The sequence below is a fragment of the Zootoca vivipara genome, chromosome 13 (assembly GCF_963506605.1).
Source record: "Zootoca vivipara chromosome 13, rZooViv1.1, whole genome shotgun sequence".
NCBI classification, from domain to species: domain Eukaryota; kingdom Metazoa; phylum Chordata; class Lepidosauria; order Squamata; family Lacertidae; genus Zootoca; species Zootoca vivipara.
Genome location: NC_083288.1, coordinates 20,237,183 through 20,261,704, shown reverse-complemented (window position 1 = coordinate 20,261,704; position 24,522 = coordinate 20,237,183). Strand labels below are relative to the sequence as shown.

General features: G+C 44.2%; 1 protein-coding gene across 6 annotated transcripts in view; it reads right to left on the bottom strand.

Annotated features, from left to right (window-relative positions):
• Positions 1–1,454: 1,454 nt before the first annotated feature.
• HOXB3 (homeobox B3) overlaps positions 1,455–24,522 on the bottom strand; it is a 69,878-nt gene continuing 46,810 nt past the window's right edge. For all 6 annotated transcript variants that reach the window (XM_060281432.1, XM_060281433.1, XM_035135591.2 and 3 more), the window contains 2 exons: positions 13,795–14,395; positions 1,455–7,893 (listed from right to left, as the gene is read on the bottom strand). In XM_060281432.1, coding sequence (XP_060137415.1) covers positions 7,121–7,893; positions 13,795–14,269 — 1,248 coding nt within the window. In that variant the 5' untranslated portion in view covers positions 14,270–14,395 and the 3' untranslated portion in view covers positions 1,455–7,120. The remainder of the gene's footprint in view (positions 7,894–13,794; positions 14,396–24,522) is intronic.

Sequence of the window (24,522 nt, the reverse complement as noted above, 5' to 3'; positions counted from 1 at the left end):
CATATATACAGCGTATTAAAGCCAAATCAATTTGATTTTAGTGAAATCCCCATTATTTGGTGGTAGTAGCAGCACTACTACAAAGCAAAAATGTGTGCTATTATGGTACTTCTTTAAATTTATTTATGGAGATAGTGTGCAAGGAACTGGGCCCTTTGGCAGGCATTATCATAGCTGCCAAGTTTTCCCTTTTCTCACGAGGAAGCCTATTCAGCATAAGGGATAACTTGGCAGCTATGGGCATTATACAAACTTATTTTAAAACTATTTGAGGAAACCTTTTCACACAGGACTGAAAAACACAGATGCCAATATTTTGGCTTAGTTGTATCATCCATAAAATCACATTCAGGGAAATGGAAGGAGGCGGCGGCATTACATTCTTGACTATTGTTGTTTGATCATATCCCAATCAAAGTTTCCACGCTCTTATGCTTTTAAATTATAGCATCAGATAATATTAAATTACTTATTGCATGGATGAACATAACCCAGCTACAGTCATGGACACAGGGAAAGAGTGTTGCAGTTGTTGTTGTTTTTAAAAAACTGTTATTTATTATTGGATCAAGGCTAAAATTATCAGTGAAACTTAATATATGAAACCAAACATAAAACAAAATTAAAATAATCTTTCTTACCAAGCCCTCTGGCCTGAAGTTCTTGGCTGCCCATGGATTCAGTCTTCACATTAACTAAATGTAGGGCTACAGACCTCATTACACATGTGTTGCAATCCACATTCTCCCTTTCTCTAAGGTGGTCCTTTTAAAGTTGATGGAACTGCTTGGGGTTTTGTTAGTTGGTATTTGTAAACTTACACCAGATAACTATGGACATAGTACAATATCCAATCATGTAGAAACAATTATTTCTCAACCCAGAAGCAATTACTCTAATATAATCCTATAGACCTCAGTGAATAGTTTAGACCCTGCATCCAGAAATCTCCATGTCTATGGCCTGATTAATATATTTTCTACTCTGAGTCTAGCCTTAAACAACATCTGTCAAATGCACAGTAAAGGGCAAACATGACAGCAGCCATTGGTAAAGTGCTTGCCCCTATAAGGGATCCATGCATACCCCATCACATATAACTATGCTTACCATGTGAGTTACCCTGCTGAGATGTAAAGCGAATGTGCCAGCAATTGGTGCTAATTCTACACATAAACCAGCCAACTAACATGGCGGGTGCATTTATATGTGATGGAACACATGGCCAAGGATAGTCATGTGGGGAAGGGCCATAGCACAGTGGCAGAGCATCTGCCTTGCATGTAGAACCTCCCTGGTTCAATCCCCAGCATCTCCAGGTGGGGACATCTGGCTGAAACCCTGGAGAGCCACTGCCACTCAATATAGACAATGCTGAGCTAGATGGAACAATGGGTTGACTCAGAATAAGGCAGATTCCTTTGTACTTATGACCACCTTAGCATCTATTTTGACCCTAGGTAAAGCTGAACTATGCAAACAATTTGGTTCCTTCCCACAATGTCCCTTCCCACAAGCAGCTTGCAGAAGTGGCTAGAAGTGCTGAAAAGAGGCCATGGTGATAATCCAGTCCATATGATTCCAAATTACAGAAATGACCTCTGTATCATAAAGTTAGGATACAAGGAAAACATCTCACCACCGCAATAGCAACATATGGATCAGGGCTATGACAATGACTGAAGGGACTATGGCTTAGTGATAGGGGCTTCATATTCCATAATCCCTGACATTGTGAAATAACAGTATTTCAGAGAGCAGAACTGGAAAAAGGCCTCTCACTAGGTTTGGAGAGGTGCTACCAGTCAGGAAGTCTGTGGTGGGCTGGATAGTCTGTGAGTAAATGTGTATTATATATATCCTGCACAAACCTGGTACCAATTTGATAAAACGGGATATATCCAATTATATCCTAGGGCAGGGATAAGGTACCTGTGGCCTTCCAAATGTTGTGAACTGATAGGAGTTAGCATGTGTGATGGTGAGAGCTGATGGGAACTGTAGTCCAACAATATTGGGAGGATCACAAGTTCCCCATTATACCTGAGCAGCAAATGTGTATCACAGAAGCACCAAAATGGTCAGTACCATCTATTAGACCAGCAACCTCCTGTGCCTAAAGAATTTATCTGCACTAGGGTTTCTGGTATAAGTGTAATGATGGATAGATAGGTCAACCCAAATCCTCAGTAACTGGAGGTCATAGGCCTTGAACAAGTTCCCCTAATTTCTTAAAGCCCCCCATTGCCTGTATTGCAATTCAGTTCCAAGTCTCCACATCACAAACCCAACTCCAGGGGTTCCAGAAATGAGCGTGCTTCCTCACTCCCCAACTGGGCAGAGTAGAGTCAGAAATCAACCCCCCCCCCTTCCTCTTATACAAAGGAAGCCTCCCTTAAGCAAATGGCAAAGGCTCCTTCAAGGTGGGAAGGCAGAAAGAACGTGAGGGCACCAGGGGAGTGAGTGACTTTCATTCTGTACAGCACCGAGCACAGTGTTTTAAAGCATGGAATAAAGTAGGAGTGGTGGTGGGAGCTGCCGGAGAAGGAGCAGCAACAGGGCTGGTCGTCGTAGCAGTAGGAGTAGGTAGCAGGCATTCTTGGCAACCAGAGAATGGCGGAGTCTCTTCCCAGCCCTGTCCCGAGCTCTCTCTTCCACAAAGCTCGCATTTCGACCTGAATCGCTCTTACAGGCACATAAACGTGACGTTCTAATTTGACAGGCCGTTTACATTCGGTTTCCAACATCATAAAAGTTTTATGGAAACGCGCTGCTTGTAAAAATAAGTTTTTTTAAGGGTTGAGAGCATAAAATACAAATTAGCAGAGCCTTTATCTTATCTCTGTCGCTGTGGCACGTTCCCCTCCCCCCACCCTCTCTCTTTCCACGGCTGCTGCAGCATCTGCCTTCAACTCCTTTCTTGTTTTATTTAGCGATTTAATTTCACGATAGGTTTTCCCCCCACCCCCGCATACACACACACACACCCGCTCTTAATTTCAGCCAGATAGCCCCGTGTGTGCCTTTTGTTATGATTAATCATTTTCCTTTGTTTTCATTTTAGGCCCAATGGCTGTTTAGTCTGGACGGCACGTGATCGGACTTCTTTGTATCCACAAAAGATGAGGGGTAATTTTAATTGGCGTGAGACTATTTAGAACAAGATTTTCAAAGTGGAAGGAAAAACGGGGCGGGGGGGGGCAGAGACAAGGCGGAGATCGGGGGAGCTGGAGAAGAAATGAACCCCCTAGCGATTAACTTTTTAAGTAAACACAATCATCTAGGAGAAAGTGCTCTGATTTTATAAGCTGTAAAAATAAAGCAGCGACAGTCATAACCTAAGGGGGAAGCGGGAGAGGAGGAAATAGATAAATGTCTTTCTCGTTAATGTCTGAAAAATTTAGAAATGAAATGTGTTGTTCTCTTTTCCACCCCCTCCCCTATTTGACAGCTCCAGAGCTTTTTTTTTTTCCTTCTGCCTGTTTTCAAATCCGACCAATGGAACAAGAGCCAATTAAGAACAGAAAGTTTATTCAAGAATTGTTCAACAGACAACCCTTAAGGAAATAAATAAAGTTATCTACTGTAAAGAACAAAGAAAGATGTTTCAAAAAAGAGGAGGAGGGCGTGGTGGAGGAGGAAGAGGAGAAAGGAAGGAAGGGTTTAGCTAGTTCTTCTAACTGAGGACTATACAATTACAGCCTGGCTCGGATTTCATGCCTCCAGTAGAACTAAACACATTATTTTAAGTACGAAGGTAACTACTGGCTTTTCCCTAAATTACAATAACTAAAAAAAGAAAGAGAAAAGGGAAAAAAACTGGTTGTACAATGACAAGGAAAAAACACCATATTCCTTTATAACAAGTAAATACTAAAAAAAAAGTACATATTTTTTCTTATAAATACATAAATGTTGGGGATAAATAATACAAAACCAACAAAAGGGAAAAAATAGTTTAAAACTGGCTATAACCAATAAATATATAATATATATATATTTATATATATGAATGTTCAACCGGAACACGCGCACACACACCCATTGAAAGACGTCTCCAATGGGTGTCCTTCAAAAAGTTGGTATATATACCCATTAAAATGTAAACTCTAAGTGCAAGAAGGATGCCAGGCCAAAGAGGAAGCGCCAGGAAACACGCCCCCTCCCCAAAGGGCCATTTCCTTCCGCTTCCGTTTGGAGGACATAACAGTTTCTGCTCAAATATACCCTGTTTTCACGTTCAAGAAAAGAGACGCAAAGGAACGCAATACGCCTTAGAGGTGACGCTCCCCCGACCCATAGCGAATCCCAAAGAAATGGGGAGAGGCCACTACTTCGCAAGGAAGGGAGGAAGGAAGGAGATGAATGTCTCTATTTTTTCTTCTTCATAATGTCGCCCCCTTGTACATTTTGCACAAAAAAACCCTGTTTTCTCTTTTAAGCCAAGTTTTGCTGTATAAATTAGTTTGCAAAAGGGCACCTCGCTTTTCTCTCTCTCCCCCAACCCTTGACGGAGGTAGTGGGAATTCAAAGAGAGGAGCACAGGTAGCCCTAAAGAATTGGCAAGGGTGGTGTTTTTAGATGATGGGGCTGTAGGGTGGGCGGAGGAAAGGGGTCAAGGGGGAGGAGAGCCAGCTTAGGAGGGAAAATTCAACCATTTGTATGTGGTGGAGATGAGTAGGGACTGGAAGACTTCAGGAAGGCGGTTTTCCACTTAAGGTCTTAGACCAGGCATCCCCAAACTCGTCCCTCCAGATGTTTTGGGACTACAACTCCCATCATCCCTAGCTGACAGGACCAGTGGTCAGGGATGATGGGAATTGCAGTCCCAAAACATCTGGTGGGCCGAGTTTGGGGGTGCCTGTCTTAGACTTTTTCTTTTCAAAGAAACCTTTTGTGGTTAGCTGTGGGGTGGGGGCGGAAGCGACTTCTTTAAGAATAATTGGTGTATTCACAATCTACTACGACCACAATTGGTTGTGCATGATGCATGTTTTTTGTGGGTTTTTCCCTTTAAAAAAGAAAAGAAATTAAACTGTTTCATTTGATTCTTCCATTCCTCCCCACCCCGCAAAATAAATAAATAAAAATCAGCCCCATTTTTTCTGCATTCAAAATATTTGTGTCGAAACCCTAGGACCAAAATTAGTTGAAAATGCAAATTGAGAATGGATGAACTGTATTGACTTCAGGAATTGTCCATTTATTTGTCAGGTTTTGAAAAGTGTATTGTAAGTGGGGGTTAAATTCACTGGTGAGCCCCCCCCCCGAAGTTCATTGCTCAATATCAACTGGCCTTGCTGTCTGATATCTATGTATCTAAATGTGTACCTGATTGTCTCTACAACACCTACTTAGTGGTCTAAGATTGGAGATAAATGTATTTCTCTCTCCCCCCCCATGGGTTTTTATTACAATTTGTGGTGCAATCCTACACACGCCTACTCAGAAGTCCCAGTGAATTCAATAAGATTTACTTCCAGGTAAGCATATACTGCATAAGAGAGCAGCCTAAATGGTGTTTAGGTCTGGGAAGAGTATTCTTATGGACACAATGCCAAAAAGGAGCAGAAAGTCTGCGAGTTCCATTTCCATGATCTGCAGCAGCGATGCATTCCGCCCCCAATTGTGTCCATCAACTCCAACACTTTCAATAAGTGTTATTGCAAAGCAAGCGCTTTGAGGACTGACATCTGTAGGATAATCTTGAGCAACCTATTTTAATCAGTTTCATCTGTATTAAAGGAAAGGAGCTACATCAATTTATACCAATAAATTATTCTGCCGGCTTTTTTATGGTCTGCCTAGGGCATATACACAAGGCCACACATTTTTCATTGGGAGTAACTGGCAGTGACGACATTTGGTATTGTCACTCCACCCACCCATGATCCTGAAAGGGGGAGGAGGAGGCGAGTTCTTTGCCACCCGGGTAGTTACAAACCAAAGGGTGGTTTCAAGAGGTGGGCTTGGAGCCCTGGTTTTGTGGCATGCTGGACTCAGTCTTGGGGTTCCTCTGCGGTGGGGGTGTGGTGTGAAAGTTTGCTACTGTTGCTTGGCTACAAGCCTTATAAACACACACACAACAATAAATGCTCTAGCTTGGAAGTCTAGCTGGTCTCAGTGGAACGTCTTTCCAACTGAGGATGCTTAAAATGTATATTTACTTGGGAGCAGTAAGAGTAATTCTACAGTAAAAGAACTAAGTGGGTTAGCAAAGTTCTTGAGCTACACCACTTCAAACTGCATATGGGGAATTGCATTTTAAAATGCTCCCTCATTTAAGATAGATACACTCCCTGCATGTAGAAATCTAGCACATCAGGAATATGTGCTAGTTCACTGCAGGCGGGGTTTTGTTTTAAACTTTTTGGGGGGGGGGCAAGATCCTATAATAAAAAAATGATCCACACACACACACCTCTGCAGTTTGAAAAGCTACTGTCCAGAACCCTGCCACTTCAGTCTGCCCACTGAAGAAAGAAGATTCCTCACTGAGAAACCTCACTGAGTTCACAACATTCAATTTAAGTCATGGCCATCAGCTGGACTTGAAACGAGGGTCCTTTAGGGCCCAGTCAAGGGATCTGCTCCCCCCCCCGCACTTTCCCCCTTTTTAACACGAGGGCTCAGAATCGAAAGTTGCCAAGGACTTTGTGCTGTATGTGCAGAGTGCATTTTGTCCCACCCCCCTGGAAACACAAGCCACTCCCCCACTGCACCCCCGTTCTGAGGATGGGATTGGCCGAAAGGTTCCCAAATCAAGTGACGTGACCGGCAGGCGAGAGGCTTAGCTCCTTGCCCCTAGAAAGCCAACACCCCGCCCCCCCCATCAACATCGACTCCCGCTTGCTCCTTTTGTAGGGTGTGGGGGACAATAGTAGGCTGGGGCAGAAGGAAGGAAGAGGCAGAAGGTAACCCTTCCGATTTGCAGGGCACATAACATCTGACGGGTTCCTAAAGGGTTTCAACACAAATGCTTTTTGTTTGTTTGTTCCTTTAAGAGAGAGAGAAAGCGCTCACCAACACAACCAACAAACCGATCCAACCCAGCCAGCCACCCCCGCCACGTCCCAGTTGTCTGTTAACTCCCACCCCCACCCGATCTGGCCCCTCCTCATCACAGATGGGTCAGTTTGGGCGCCTCTTGGATTCTACCCTGAGTCGAAGCGTGGTGGGTGGAAAGGTCTGTGTAAGTCGGGTGGGACTCGCAAGGTCCATGGTGCTGGTTGGAGCCCATTTGGGTGGGACCCCCGTTGTACTCCATGCTGGCTGGCTGGTGATGCTGGAGGGGGTTCAGCCCGTAAAGCGATGGGGCGGAGTTGGGCATGGAGTCCACGTAGTTCCCGCCCACGTACACGGGGCTGCCTTGCATATTGGGGGGCCCGTATCCGCCTCCCCCATTACCCTGTAAGACGTGCGGGTCGTACTCCGGCGGCGCCGTGTTGGCGTACTTCTGTTGGGTGGGGCAGCTTTTGATGGGGTTTTGGTAGGCAGTGGGCATGGCGTAGGCATTCTGGTGGGGTTTGCTGAAGGAGGGCGGAGACGGGGCGTCGTAGTTCGAGGTCATGGGGTGCAGGGCGCCCAGGAAGCCCGCCGAGGACTGCATGGCTTGCGGGGGGCTCCCCGTCGGGGATGGGCCCCCGGACGAAGAGCCCAAACCTTTCGACTTCTGATCCTTCTTGTACTTCATTCTCCGGTTCTGGAACCAGATCTTGATCTGCCTCTCGCTGAGGTTCAACAGGTTTGCCATCTCCACCCGTCGTGGCCGGCACAGGTATCGGTTGAAATGGAATTCCTTCTCCAGCTCGACGAGCTGGGCGCTGGTGTAGGCCGTGCGGGCTCTCTTGGAAGCCGAGTTGCCCGGAGGGCTTTTCTCGCCGCTGCAGCTTTCTGGAGAGGAGGTCGGGAAATGAAATCAGAGATAATTACTTACATGCAGAAAATTGAATGCACAGGCCTCTTAATAAATCCTCCAACAGGCGAGAAGACTTGCAGCCTCCCCTCCTCCTTCCATTTCCCCCACTCCATAATCATGTCATTTATTAAGAGTTCTGTTCTCCAAAGCTGCCCCCTCGCTTTATGAAAATTTGATCATGTCATGCAGAAAAGGAATCCGAGGCTATTTATTTGGGAGTCGATTATTTTGAAGCAGACCCTTTCAAAGGAAATTACGCCTGGCAAGTGGGCAGTGTTTGGAAAGCAAAATTAATCAGGCGCTCCTGTACACAAGCCTGCAGTGTCAGTGTCCTTGTTATTCTGTGTGATTTAAACAAGCCCACAAAAGCACATGCACCCTTCTACATACGTGTGTAAGGCTCAAATGTCAGTATATGCTTGCCAATGAGCTTCTCTATCTCCCTCTTACTTACTCACTCACTCGCTCTCTCACTCACATACACACACACTATGCTCAATCTAGTGGGAAGGTCTCGTGCAATCTTTATTTCACTGCAATGGAGGTCTGTGAACTGCCCGCTGGGTTGTGCTTCATGTGTTCCTACAACCAAAATTGAAATTTGGAACCTCTTTCCTACGCCAAATATTGGATAAATAACAGAGTGCCTCTGAGCATGTGCAGAGGGCCTTTTCTCGTCACTGACTAAAACCAACTTCTACACATCAGAGATGGGGGGAGGGGCTAAAAGCTTTCAGGGGCAGGATTCATCCTTTTCATACAGACCAGAAACCCAAGTACATTTCCTTTTTTAAAGTGAAACGCATTCCCGGGAGGGGGGGAGTTTTGCATCTGAGTCCAGTGCTGTGGATTGCAGCCTAGCTGCAGGAAGTAAAATCAAGTGTAAATCAGTGGAGCACAGGCCTAGTTCAATGTAGGTGGTAGAGTCTTGATGTAATGCAACTACATCAAGTTTTGCAACTGTAGTTTGGAGTGCCATTTATGATTAATTGTCCTCAAGGAAACTCACTACAGGGGAAAAATGTGTTGAAGGTTCTAGCCCGTTCTGCCCATTACTATGCTAGTTCTTGGCATGCATGAAGATTATGTAAGCAAGCAATTGCAAAAAAAAATGTACAAAAAGCGCACATTTTCTGAAGTAGGGCAGTCCATTTTACTACCTCAGAAGTACCACCTCATTCTACTGCATGTGTAATTTTCAACTTTTTTGAGAGAGAACTGCATATAAGATAAATATACCCAAAGATGTCTGTATCTGTCATTTATACGTGTGTGTGCCTGTAAATATCTACATGGGTGTATTGTGGTTCATTGCTCATTTAGCAACTTAGGTCTATTTTGACTACTGTACATGATGTTTGTGTCATTCACAGGACTATAAATGTGGGATATATTATTACTAGAGCAGTCAAGTACAACATTCCCCTGTTGCCTAGAATGGACTCACAGGGAATGTGTCTCCAGACAGGGAGGACTTCCTGTCATACCTGCTCTGGAGCTTCCTCCCCCTGTGTGTGACCAGGTAGATGGGTGTGACCCTAGCTGACCAGATAAAAGGGCTGGTCACACAACCATCTCTCTCTTGGACTCTTACTCTTGGACTCTCACTCTCCTGGCTCTTAGCCAGCGCACAACTCAAACTTCACATAGGATGTAGCCCACAAGCAGAAAGTCTGAGATGTAGCTCAGACTTCTTTTTACTGTAACCACAAGATAAAGCCTGCCATCAGATTACTGCTGTGAACTGAATGTGAGTAAAACTTTATTCTTACTTTTAAAGAAGACTGTGTTGTGTTATTATTATTTTAAGAGGGAAATAAAGGAGACACTTGCCAGAAACAATCCAGACTGGACAAGCCAGATTGAATTGCTTAATTAAAGGATTCTAACAAATCATCAACTGGCTTCTAATAAGTTGCAAAGGGAATGTGCTCTGCTGTTTACTCACTAGCATGAGTGAGAAGGGACAATATCAAAACAATATATCCTCTCCTACCTTCCTTAACATTCCCACAGTAAAGAATGCTAACCACTTTTTGAACACTGAAAAGAAATGTGGAATTAATGTAATATTTTAAGGGAAATGTTTTATAAGTGGCAGAAAGATTCTTCTATCGTTTACTCAGAAGGGGAACAGTAGATGCTGGGAGAAATGCATTGTGTTCATCATCCAGTGATTGCAACATGGTGTACAAAACAATCTTTGCAGATCAGACACTGGGATTTCATATAATCTCATCAAAGGTACTGTATATTCCTGCGTATAAGACTACTTTTTAACCCAGGAAAATATCCTCAAAAGTCAGGAGTCGTCTTATACACCGGGTCGTATTTCTTATACGGCGAGTATATCCCAAACTCTATATTTTAACTGGAAAAGTTGGGGTCGTCTTATACGCCCAGTCGTTTTATACGAATTTCCTTAAGAAATGTGTTTTCACATTCAGGTGTAAGGCATGCAATGATGCTTGCATGTGAAACTTTGAATGCACTGTGATTTTAAAGGAAGTGGGCTTTGTGTGGGATCCACACAAAGTTAGTTGCACATAGAATGCAATCCTAACCTTGCCTACTCAGAAGAAAACCCTATTGAATTAAATGGGACTTACTCCCAGGTAAGTGGGGTTAGTATTGCAGTCTTAGTTCTCATTGAAATCAGGTACTCACAACTTGCCAATCTCTTATTGATTTTCATGAGAAATGGGGCATTTACTTAGAACTCCTGAGCACTTGTCTCTTTCCAGGTAAGTGTATTTCACAGTCAGTAACATCACTTATTTGCTTTGGATTGTTATGTTTATCATTGGCAACTTGTCTAAGGCAAATCAGTTTCAGAATGCTCGATATCTGCTTGACTCCTTAAATCAGGGGTCAGCAAACTTTTTCAGCAGGGGGCCGGTCCACTATCCCTCAGACCTTGTGGGGGGCCGGACTATATTTTGGGGGAAAATGAATGAATTCCTATGTCCCACAAATAACCCAGAGATGTATTTTAAATAAAAGGACACATTCTACTCATGTAAAAACACCAGGCAGGCCCCACAAATAACCCAGAGATGCATATTAAATTAAAGAACACATTCTACTCATGTAAAAACATGCTGATTCCCGGACCGTCCACTGGCCGGATTTAGGTGGTGATTGGGCCGCATCCGGCCCCCAGGCCTTAGTTTGGGGACCCCTGTCTTAAATGCTTTTTCCTTCCACACAGATGATACAGGCAAAGTTCATCAGCTCCAGTGCCACAGTATAATATTTACTCATGAATAAAAAGAGTTTGCAAGTTTGCAAACTATGTCACAACCAAAACAATATAGCTTCTTTGTAGATCCAAATTATACTGGTACTTCAAATTGGCTGCAGCCTTAATTCAGGCACTAATCCAGTTCTGTGCATTTTGTGCCATGGCAACACTTCCGTTTTATACAAATTGTGTGCACTAATTGCATGGTACACACTGCACACATTTCATTACTAGAGCATCTTATGCACAGGAACTTTGCATGGAAAACTGGTTAAGATAGTCTTAGCCAAGAAAACAAATCCTTTTCACTCAGGAGGAAGAGTCCTGGTGGACTGTGTAGTCCAGCATTCTCTTCTCACAGTTGTGGGATATCTAAAATAATGCAGTCAAAACCAATGACTTCTGATTGCTAGAAAGGCACACACACAGAGGAAGTTGGATCTCAGAGTCTACAGGAAATTCTCCCTGTGAGAGCCACTCCCACTGTGTCCAGCCAGGTAAAGGGGCACAACCTATATAAGCTGGTCATGCCCCCAACCTGCTCTCTCTCTCTCTCTGATCTCTGCTATCTGATCTCTTCACTTTGATGCTTCATCAGTGACTAGGAATGTAAGACATGTGCTGAATCTGAGTCACAGCTCAGACTCCAAGTCTAATCTAAACTATCATATATGTCTGTAGCTACATTTTAAGACTGCCTTAAGACTGCTACTGTGAAACTGAGTGAGTAAATCTATCTTTACTTATAAGAAGACTGTTTTGCATGTTTATTGTTTTAAGAAGAAGAAGAAAGGGGGGAAATAACAGGAAATCCAGTCTGCAGTAAAGCATCCTGAATTACTTAAATTAAAAGGCTAAAGCTAGCTTCCTTACTTTTGCTGACAAAGGGATGTACTCTGCCAAACTCACAAATGTGATTCAAGAAGGGTCATATCTAAGAAATATATCCTCTTCTGTTTTCCATACTCTTCCCTATAACAGTGGGCAATCAGATTCCCTGTAGGGAACCCACAAGCAGGACAAATGAATAAATTCCCAAACAAGACCCATATCCTAAGTTTGCTTAGAAGTAGGTTCCACTGAAGTCACTCACACTTCTTTCCAAGTTAATATCCTTAGAATTCTGACATATATATCCTAAGGATGGCAACCAGAGTCATGCAGCTGTTTTGTCCTATATAAAACCTGCTGTCTTTAATACATCTTCCATCAAAATATCAAGATAGAAAAAAAGCCATTTTGCCTGAGTGTGGTATAACAGTAAGTAGCCTTTAGCATTGCAACAAATCAGTTACTCACTGGCTGGTATTACTGAGCATCCATGCTAAGCCAATGAGATATAAAATGGAGTACATCACACTTCTTGGGCTTTGATGAAAACACATTTTGTCAGGGATAAAAACCAGGCATTGAGCCAATGACAGCCAGACTTTGCAAGGGACCGAGAGTAGGAATGAGATGGCAAGAGTCCTGAGGTGATGGAACAGACTGCAACATTTCAGCATGCAAGCCAGGGATCAGCCTTTAGGACAACAACAACAACAACAACAACAACAACAACAACAACAACAACAACAACAACAACTCATTGCAAGGAAGGAAGGAAGGCTAGAACCTTTCTCCTCCACCTGCTTTTAGTTTATGGGCAGTTTTAAAAAACAAGCACAGAAAACCTTCCAAAATGTTCCTCCCACCTGTAGCCCAAAGTGGCACAACTCTACACCCCACCTCTTTCTGATGCATACTGGTATGTAGACTAACCCTGAGTTCAGCAACTGGCATCCATGTGAGCCAATTTCATTTGGCATAAAAGCAGAGTGCTTTCGACCACAGTCTGGTTATCACTGTCACTTGGGACAGAAACTGTGTGTGGTGGTGGCAGCGGAACTAGCCCACGCTGGCTTTAATATCCAGAGATGACCCTCAAAGCCATGACCTTCTTTGAGAGATTGGAGACCCAACGCAACTTTCTGAGCTATGGATGCATGTAGGCAAAGTAAGTCGCCCTATCCCCTTTCTTTGCTCTTTGGCCTTCCTTGCACACTCCAGAAGGCCATTTATCATACCATCAACACCTTAATCTACTGCCCCTCCTATTGCCTGCCACCCTCACCCCATCCAGTCTAAGCCTTGAGGCCACTCCCCACTTCTACATCAACTTCCTCCTTCTGGTTCAGGGTCTTTAGCAGGCCTAGCACAGCTTTTTGGAGCCACCAATGTCTTGCTCCTCCTTTAGGTCTTAAACTACCCCTGGCTCTTTATATGCCAAGCTGGGACTTTTGCATAACCCCTGCCTTGGCAGTGGCTCACAGTAACCCATTTGGAGCCTGCTATTATTATTATTATTATTATTATTATTATTATTATTATTATTATTATTATTATGTGGCTCTTTGTACAGCTGCAATTAGTTGATGTGGACTCAGAGCCCCTCTCCTCTAATGGGCCTTGCCCTTTAGATTCATGCATCAACATATCCTTTCAGCCCCCACCCCCACCCCACCCCCCTCCAGATAGGAAGCTTTGGAAACTGGGCTCCTTCCCCGTCCAGCCTGGCCCCACTGTGCCCATGCACCTGTGTGCGTGTGTGTCTTATGCACATGGAGGGGGTGGATATTCCAAAAGCAGATACCTGCGCTGGGGGAGCTGTTTTTCTGCTTGGAGTTTTGCCTCGACTCTTTCATCCAGGGGAAAATCTGTTTGGCGAGAGCGGCGTTACTAGAGCCCAGGCTGGATTTGCTGGGAGTGCTTTTGACCCCCCCAGGCTGGCTGTGGTTATTGCTGCTGCCGCCCCCGTTGCTGCTGCTGCTGCTGCTGTTGGTGGCGGTGATAGGATTGGGGGGTGGCGAGACGGGCGGGGGCGGATGGTGCTCCTGAGGCAGGCTGGGGCGCATGCAGCTCCCGTTCAGGTCTTTCGTTTTGGCCAGAGGGGAGGCGTTGCCCAGGGACTGGAGGGTGCAGGCCGGCCTCTGGTAGTCGTGGTTCTCCACGTGAGCCGCAGGCTGGAAAGGCTGCGGCGGAGGGCCCTCGTAGCCGAACCCATTGGCTCCCTGATAGGAGTAGCCCCCGAAGAGCGTGGAGGTGTCGTAGTAGGTTGTTTTCTGCATCGCTGGGGCTCCCCGAGGTTCTCGCGCGCTGCTACCAGGCTCTGGCTGACCCCCTCATGGAAGGACATTGGCACCCCCAAGGTCACGTGGTGAGGAGGCCTTCCCCGGTGTCTTTTGCAAGCTGACCTGAAAGGTTAGAAAGGCACACACAATAATACGGCACGGCCTATGAATCCATCTTGGTCATTGAAAAGCCTCGTGACATGAATAGCTCGGGCTGCTACGCGCGAGGGGAGCGGAGAGCAGATGCTGCCTGGGCGCTCCTGGGCGCGCCTCTCGGCGAGCCCCTTCTCCCCTGGAGCAGCCTCGCCAACTATTCCAGGACAAAACACAGAGAAGGGGAAAGGGGCTCCTCATGCCCGCTTGGATCACTAAAACCGACCCCTGAGCAGTATTGTCCTTTTGTTCTTTCCAATTGGGTTGGTATTGTTCGAGAACCATTGCTGAGATAGGGATAGAAATCTTCCAACGGGGGGGTGGGTGGGGATGATTTCTTATAGGCCATTCAATCTAACTCTCTAAGGTGTGCACATAGGTGCCTGCCTGCATACATAACATTGTCAATACACACACACACACACACACACACACACACACACACACACACACACACACACACACACCATACAGGAAGAAGGCGACATAGTTCGCCGCGCACCCCCACTCCTAAGAAAGCAATGGAGTCTTGGCTTTTTCCACGCGAATCTCAAGCCCGTCGATTTCCGTGAGGGAAACCTCCAATAAAGGGGCCCCGAGCAGAAATAAAACCCAGCTGGGAAGTAAAAGTCCCATCGGGGCTGACCAAGTTTGAGTTGTGAAGTTACTTGGTAGATCCATACTGGATAGGTTTCTTCTGTACCGGTGGTATCATTTTTATATCTATCCACACACACAAACGCATTGTATGCATGCAATTATCAAGTTCTTCTAAGTTGAATTCGTATTATAATTTAATATTCTCCTGATATGATTCCTACCCCAACGAGGAACCTCAGAAAAATAATATAAAGTGTAAAAGTATAGATTGTGTAATAGGATTATTATTATTACTATTATTAAATCACTGTTACCTTAAAATTGATCAGGATCCATGTTTTTAAATAAACATTTAAATGTTAAACATAAAACTGAACTCAGCTTCTGACATTCTGCCAAATGGTCCACTTGCAGCATAAGGCTAGGCATGTTTACTCGGAAGTAAGTCCCTGTGTGCTCAAGGGGGCTTACTCCCAGGAAAGTCCAAATATAGGACTGCCGCCTTAGTGCGCTGAATTTAGAGAGATGTGATGGCTGGAAACATTGTCAGATTTAGAGACCTGTGCTGAATTTTTTGATGTTGGCGCTTTTGATACTGTTTTCCATGTTGTTTTTGCAACTCTGTAACAGTTTGGAAACAGGCTATAGAATCCACTCTACCCTGCAAGCCCTTAACAAATCTGGTTCAGTTGCGACTCCCAAGGTGCTAGTCCGATATGAGAAACAGCTTCCTTCTATGGCTTCTCATCCTTTCTTAAAACAAAACAAAACACAACCCAGTTTTGCCACCAGACCATTTGGTTCTCTTGATTTTCTTTCCCTTTAACTGTTATGTTTGGTTTGTCCTCCCTTTATATAGGGGTGGGAGGGGGAAATTCCTTCCTCAAAAAGAAAAAAAGTACGTATCCTTCTAAGGAAACATTAATTTTCTCCATGTTGGAAGGGTGCAAAAAGGCTAGAATTATTTAATGGGTCAAATAATAAATCAGTAGAGAAAGCACGCACACACACAGAAGGATGAATAAGAGAGAATCCTGTTTCACTGTATTCTGTATTTCATTTCAAATGCCTTTTTTCCCAGTGAGCTACAATCTATTATACTCCCCTACAGAATGAAAAATAATACTGTAACCCAATATTGGTCAATTCTGCCCATAGGAACGCAGACACAACAGGAGCAACCTTCCCCCCTGACTTCCCTACATCTATGCACTTCAAAACCTAAATATAATTCAGACCTCATACCCAACCACATGCCCCACCTCCTCCACGAACCTCCTCCTCCTCCTCTTCAGTTTATGCCTGTATAAATTCTGCAGTTTGCAGAACAGCAACTCTAAAAGTCTATGTTGTGATCCTTTCGTATGTTCCATGGATTAGATACAACCGTTGCCTTCCAGAAGCAGGCTGTTAAAATATTTGCTATGTATTAACTGGAAAGAATGATAGAGTCGCTGTCTTGTTTCAGCTGTTCCTTAGCAGACATAAACAGTCGAGTACTCTCATGGCAACAGATTGATTAAAAATAAAGAAGAAACGCAATAATCATTAATTCGATATTAAAAGACTGGGTTCGCTGAAACTGTCTAAGCGGTTCAGCCATAATGATAATTTTACTAGGCCTCGCTGGTTTGTTTTGGATTTCTTGGGAACTCTGGAAGGCCTATGAGAAGGCGGAGGCAAATGTCTTCTTCTTTTAAAGGAAGAATTAAACAGTGCATTAAAAATAAAATCCCATTCTACTCTTCTCGAAAAGGAATCCAAAGTGGTCTGAGCGTTCAGTAGCAAAGATTTTTTCGCCCCTTTTGTATCTCATCTTTCAACACGTCCCAAATGTCGGTCATTTATCTTAGTCGGAGACGGGTGGAATCGTAAATGATTTACTCCAAGGAATTGTTGCTGTAGTTGTTGGGATGTGCGTGAGTTTTAAAAAGCACCCAGAAATCTCCAAAGGAATAATAAATAGGAATAGTGCATTGGAAATTAGTCCTCCGAAATGGTAACCGCAGAAGTTCCTTCTCTCTCTCTCGGAAGTTTCGTTTTTATTCCAGAACAAGAACCTAGATTCTAAATAAAAGCCTCTCTTCTCGGGAACTTTGGCAAGAGAGATATTTTTTTATTTATTGCAAATTGATTTTTTTAAAAAAGCGTGAATCCAATAATCTAGAAGTCCGTTAAGGGGTTTGTAACAAGAGGGAAGGGAAGGCCGTGGAGCATGGGAAAATATAGTATTAAAAGCTCCCTTTAACCTCCATGTTGGAAAAAGAATTCTAAAATTCGCAGTCCTACTCTGGTTATGGGGGAGAACCGGAGAGCCGTTCTCCTTAGGGTGTATTTCTCCATAGTAGGGCAAAGGTAATAATAATAATAATAATAATAATAATAATAATAATAATAATAATAATAATAATAATAACTGGGGTTCCGGACAACTCTCCAGTTCACAGCAAATTGTTCACTACATTTAGAGCTTTCCCCAAAATTAAAGGGGCAAAAATCCTCCACCACGTCAAATAGAGAGAGAAAGAAAGCGTTCTAGATGAAAAGGCGAAGGAGAAAGGGGGAGGAAAATAGAAGGGGGAGAATAGCAAAAAGAGGGGGGAAAGGGGGGTAGAAAGAAGGGGAGGGAAGGAGGGGGAAGAAGAAGAAGAAGAAGAGAGAGGGTGAGAGAGAGAGAGAGGAGAGAGAGAGAGAGAGACGCTGCGTGGAAGGAAGCTTAAAGCTTGTGAACTCTTCATGAACCGCGATGCGAGTCATACAGCTATAAATCATGGAGACACGGTCTCCGCCATTCACAAACTGATAGCCTATTTCGGTCCACCTTACCTTAGCCTCTGACGAGAGCAGCGCGGCGAGCAGACATAATATATTTTCGCAGCCAGCAAGCAACGCAATCAATAAGCGAGGAGAGCTCCCCCCATTCCTCTCTCGTGCTTTTTTTTTAATGTTCAAGGAATATCTAGAGAGAGAAATCCGGTCATAACGCCAAAAGGAGGGGGGACATCTCTATAGGAGCTTACGGTGAGGGATGCTCGGGTCCTCTCTCTCTCTCTCTCTCTCTCTCTCTCTCTCTCTCTCTCTCTCTCTCTCTCTCTCTCTCTCTCTCTCCTCTCTTTCTCAATCCGTTTGGGGAGGAGTGCGGGGGGGGGGAAGGTGAGAAGAGGTAGGAACCACAAGATGCTAGACAGCCTTCCAAAGATGCATAGGGAATCCTTTGATTGTGGCTGCCCTATAGTCTTGGTACGCCCTGTTCACGGTTAACAATGGCCTCTGGCTTAACAGCAGAAGGCAAGAGAGAGGGAGAGAGAGGGGGAGAGAGAGAGAAAGAGAGAGAGAGAGGCAGGGTACAGAGGAGGGGGAAACAGAAAGAATAGCTGACACGAAATCCTCGACAAGGAATGCATAGACTGAGATTTAAATGACATAATAATAACATCCAGTTATTATTTTTGTTAAACCGGGCAAATTAAAACAAGAAAGCGCGGGAGGGGGAGGGGTTGAGGGGGGATTCAGAAGAGAGAGATGTAGAGATTTCGTTTCTGGGGGCGGGGGGAACGGAGGGGTGTTTTTTTTTCCTTCTCCCTCCTGCTTTGGGAGGGCTTGGGCAAACGCCAAGGTTGCTTCCTGACGGCGTCAGGAGTGGAAAGGAAATATGCAAATAGAGAGGTGGTGGACAGAGGCCTAGCAGCATAGCAAAAGCTGTATTGATTCACGTGCTTCGCAATTAGGTGTCAAGTTATGCTAATAAATCTTTGGAACAGAGGCAGATTTTATTTTTTTTCTTTCTCTCTCTCACTCTCTCTCTTCCCCAATTTCCTTCAGCAGAGCAAGCGAGGGAAAACTCTCTCAGGCCTCCATTATACCCCACCCTGGCCAAAATGGATTGCATAACCCTCCAATATGACTTAATTATTATGACAAGCATATGCGGGGAGGGGGAGGGAGACGCAGCAAAAGAAAGCAGCATTTTTAAAACAACAAAACAAGCAACAGCTGCTGAGAACACGTCCTTGAAAAGTTTTACAAACCCTCTGGGTGACATGAAAGCGTAGGAAAGGGAAAGTTTTAGAAAGTTTATATACTTAACCTGGTTGAGTGCTATTGGTTCCCTGAATGCTCATGTTGTGTATGCATTATGGGTTGCAATCGGGTACGTCAAACTCGGAGCAGACCTGCTGAAATCTTCAACTAGTAAAGTCCATTGATGTCAATAGGTCTACTCTGAGTATGGCTTAGTCAGATGCCACCCATAATGCAAGCGTTCACACATAGGAAGGAAGAAGAAAGACTGACTGACCTACATTTCCGGCACCTCTCATCGTGTTATGCTGAACATTTGGGATGCAAAGTTTCATTCAGTTTATTGGGATTTACTTGCAAGCGACTGTGATTGGGGCAGGAATGTGATAAGGTCACCTGACACAGGGAAGTTATTTAACATTAGATAGATAAATAGATAGAGATGACGTCTCTTTAAGTCACTCAAGATTTATGACCCCCTTCCCTGCTCATAACACAAGGCGCTTTGCTTGCCAAGACAAAAACGTTTTTGCTCTGCTTTTGCTGCTGACCTGAAAGGGAGCTGCCGCTACAAACTGAGTGTGGGAGGAAGAAGTTGAGGTGTCTGCACATTTTTGGGTGCGTGCGTGCGAGGCAGAGGAATAGAGGAAAAGGAGAGCTATTGTTATTCTCTCTCCCGACTCCTTTTTGCACCTCTACCTTGAAGGGGGCTAATTGCTGAATCGAGGGGAAACTGACATTCAAAAAGGGAGTGGGCTCTGGAATTGGCTCATTCCTTTCTTGGGATGTTCTTAGTCCTCCCCATCTTTGAGAAGGGTTCTGTTTGGGGAAAACTTTTTCACTTAACTTTTCAGACCTAACTTTGTCTCTCATGCCTAAAATTGCAAGTGACTTTATCCACCCGGGCAATGTTATCTTATTCCTGTCCACTTTGGCTTTTTTATGAGTTAAGAAAAGAAATCCTAGATCTGCATGCGATGGTGGGCTATTTTCTGCTTTGGAAGACCATCCTGAGATTGGACGCTCAACTGAACCATGGTATTCAAGAAGAACTTCATTGCCAAAACACATCCTGTGGAATTCTCCGGGTGAAACTTAAAAGTCTGCTGCTGGACAATAAGTAGTGTCTCCACGGATGGTAAACATAACTTTCAGGAGGGGCGAGCGCTTCGCTTTTTTATTGGCATAAACACTCCCTTTCTTTAAAAAAAAATCGTATTAGTAGCATTGTGTGAGTATTTAATGGTCTTTTTGAATTTCCAGGTCTACTGTCCTTTTAGTCCTTCCAAGACTTAAGGCTGCAATCGCATCTGGGAGTAAAATCCATTGAATTTAATGTGGGTTACATCCGACAAGGATTGCTCTATATAAGGCTGAAATCTAAACGCTAGGAAGTAAGTCCCATTAAACATACCAGGTCGTCCTTCTGACTTACATGCTGAGGACTACGATGCATGGAATAGAGGCTCAAAACAAGACCAAGGTGGAAAGCAAAACGATTAACTGCAGAATGTAAAGTATCGAACTTTCTGCTTAAAAAAAAGGCCTTTAATAAATCCTTAAAGTCTTTCTGAAACTGGTATGGGATAGGGTCTGCTGGTCGTGCACTTTAGGCGGGACCCACACTAGGTCAATGGTGTTTTCTTAAAACTCACCAGTTCCTAGGCTGCTGGTCCTGAAAGTATAATGGAGAAGTACAATTCGAAAAAGGAGGGGACCTGTTCAAAATAGAGACCAAGAGAAAGAGAGGGAGAGACACAGAGAGAGGGGGGGAGTGGGGGGGCCAAGTGGGGGGCGTTGGACCGTTTAGTAAAAGTCTAGAACGTAAAAACAGACAAGTTTGGGACAGGAGGCAAATTAATCACTTGGGTAAAAAATAGCCTCCTCCGTTCCATAACACCACTGTCCAAACACTCCTACCGGAGATTCTACAACAGGACCCAGGTCTTCACCACCATCGTTCGCTCACTTTGAAAGTTGCCAGCTAACGTTTACATGTGTGTGCTGGGAGTCAACCGAAGTTAAAGATGATGCATGGATACATAAGAGCCATATTTTAGGCGCGCAAGCACGCATTTAGGATACATTTCGTTCCGAATGTTTCCTTTCCAGGCTGGATTGAGAGAGGGTTATCTTGCCTGATTGGGGAGAGGGTGTTAGCAAGAGGCTTTGGATGTTCTCTAACGTTGTTAGGGTATGGTTTCCCGCGGTTGGGGGGAGGAGTTAACGGGTTTATGTTTTCCTGTTGGTGAACTTATATCTTTCGATTAAAATAACAGGAATAACCTAACAAGGGAGGGATATCCAGATCCCTCCATTTTATTTCTTATATGCTTAGCACGTCGTGGTTTTTAAACTTTGGCAGAATATTCGCGAGGGGCCGGCTCCGAGAGAAGGGAGAAGCGACCCCAGTTCATTTACCTGCAAGTAAGCCTCGCTTATTTTCAACGAGTACGTGTGTACACAACACACACACACACACACACACACACACACACACACACACACACACACACACACAGGTCCTTCTGAGCCTTTGAGACTTTGCAATAGGACATACACGAACCCAACGCAGATAAACAGGTGATATTGCTCTCAAGTTAAAGCCTGCCGGAGATCCCAACTTTAATCCCACCGAGGTCTAGTAAGACTCAGAAGGGTAGTCAGATGGTGTCTGGCATTCTCATGTGTAGGCGAACAAAATGGGCCGAAGGGGAAAGCGATTTCGCCAAACAATTAACGAGGATTTGTGGAAGGCGAACTACTTTGAGATTTATCATTGAAGCTTGGGTAAGGCTTTGGTTTAGAAAAAAAAACGAGAGAGAGGGAGAGGGAGAGATCATTTTAAAATATTTTCGTTTGGGGAAACATTCCTTGGCTCTAATAACCCGGTTTTCCGTTCTGAATGCTAATATTATTAATCTGCAATAAAAACGTCCGCTAACCACACACCAACACTCCCCGAACGGTATCCCTGCACGTCGCAGAATCTCTGGAATATAAATCACGCCCGGGAGGCCCCAGCTGCCCCCATCTCAATTTTGCGGCCTTTGGCAATAATTCCAGCTTCATTCCGCCTGCTTTTTGTTGTTCATAGAGGCGCCCGCCCCTATGAACGGCCACCGAGTTGGCACCGGGCCACTTATAGCACTTGCCAACATCGGTGTGCTATTTCTGGCTCTGAGTTTAAATTATTCGTTATTTGCATCATAAATAAAGTTGCTTTTTTGTTTGTTTTGTTTTGTTTCATTGTGACGTGTTTCTATGTGTGAGAAATCTAGCAGCTAATAATAATAATAATAATAATAATAATAATAATAATAATAATAATAATAATAATCTCACGCTTCTAGAACTCAGTGAATAAACCTAGTGGCGGCAAAATGGGGCCAAAGCAAATGAAGGCAGCTTACTAAAACGATTTCTGTTAACCTGCTACTGCTGCCGCAGTTCATTAGCTACAGTTTGCACGTTCAGCTGCGAGTCATCCAGTATTGCCTTAGTATGATGATGAGGCAAGAGTGGCATAAAAAGCACGTGTGAAGTGGTCCTGAGCACCTTCAGGGAGAAGTCATTCCCATCTTTTTAAATCTCGGCTGCTGGCTTTTGGAGGGCAGGGGTAGTGCGCCAGGGGGGGTGGGTCACCAAGACAGCCCCATAAGTGGTGTTAGCCGTTGGATAGAGGGCAGAAGTGGAGCAGTCCAAGTCTAAAAGACATAGAATCTACAGGAAAGGGGAAAGTGCCTTCAGGAAGGAGAAAACTTCCTCCCCACACACCAAATTCCGTCTATTTCAATGGGGGAAAGTTTCTGCCCAGTACCCACCAAAAAGATGGGAAAGCAGCAAATAGACAGAAACTATCCCGTTCTAGTGTTTGGTAGTGTTTTCTGGTCTTCTTCGTGTATTTTCTTCAACATAAGGTTTTTCTATGTGTCCTGATGGCATTACTTAATGCTGTTGTTATTAATTGCATAAATACTGTCTGTCCGTCCGTCCATCCATCCATTCATCCATTACGTTTTTATCTTCATTTTCTGCTGTGGAAATCAAGGCTACCAGTAGTAGTAACACATTATGGAATAGGGGCAGATAGCCTCAGACCTTAGGGCTGAAGGTGGTCCTCTATATCTCTTTACCTGGCCCTCGGGGCTCTCCCCAGGCCACATCCTTCTCTCCAGCCCTGCCTGCCACCCTCCTCAAGTATTCTTGCCTGGAATGTATTATGGAACTCTGATAATGGCTCTTGCTTGCCTTGATGAATAAGGGTATGTGAATGTGTGTAGAAATCAGACATCAATACAAAGATAACATTTGCATTCATTGCTCCACCCACATTTGTCTCTGGTCCCTCCCAGTATGGGCATGTGGCCTCTGGTTGCCCAGAAGCAAGTGAAAGATGTGGACTGAAAAAGCTTCCCCAAAGCTGTTGTAGGACAAGAAATCTTTATAGGAGTCCTTTTGTATGTAGATAATCTACATACAAACCTTGTTTATTTAATATAACATCAGTGATGCTTCACTGCAGCTATAGTTGTTTTTAATCTATCTATCCATGTAGTCGTCTATGGAATGCATATTTGTGCTTATGGCTCTAAAACTTTGTATAAGTTATATGGAAATAGAGCTTCCTGATGGAGAGTTTGGGAGTACAGTATTGGGTAAAACCTGTTGTTTATGGCCCTACTATAAAGGAAAGTGAGGTAGCTGCCCCAGACATAAGTCTGTCATAAGTGCACAGGGAAATTTTCCCCGGAAGCCAGCAGTACTTACTACAATATTTATCTGTGTTTTTTTTTTCTTTAGGGATTTATATCCTAGAATGCCTTTCTCCGTTACATAGGAGCAGGTTTAAGATAACTTCAGTTCTAAAGAACTTGGTTTAGGTACAAGTGCATCTGGCTTAACGAAATGTACATCCAAATAAGTGTGCGCTTAACATTCTCCCTCTTCCTCCTTAATCCTCTCATAGCCACACGTGCACGGAAACTCTACCCATGCGCCTACTCAGGATAAACCAGCATCTCTCTATCCGATTGTTTCCCTTGATGGATTGTAACTCTTTCTCCCCCCACGACCTTTGGTTTAGAAGCCTAATAACTCACCGGATTAATGGTCAATCAACGGAAGTAGCTTTAAATTGGCTCCAAAGTATAAAACATAAACAACAACACCAGCCAAAAGGGGGAAGGAAAGAGAGAATCCCCCACAATCCCGGTCTGTTTCGTGCTCCACCCTCTTTGGTGGGGAGCTACTTTGTCTTGTGTAAGTGGTCCCTGGGTCTTGTTCTACAGTTGGGGTGGCTGGAGAGGGGAGGCGTGGGCGCCCTTTACTAGTACGGAACAGTCCAGCACATATTTAAAAAGGAGGAAGATCAGAGAACCTGATAGCATCTGGATTTCCATGGAGACTACATTTTCAAGGGGATTTGCTATTACGGAACGTGTTTCGTATCAAATGCGAGGGCTTTACAGGGACAA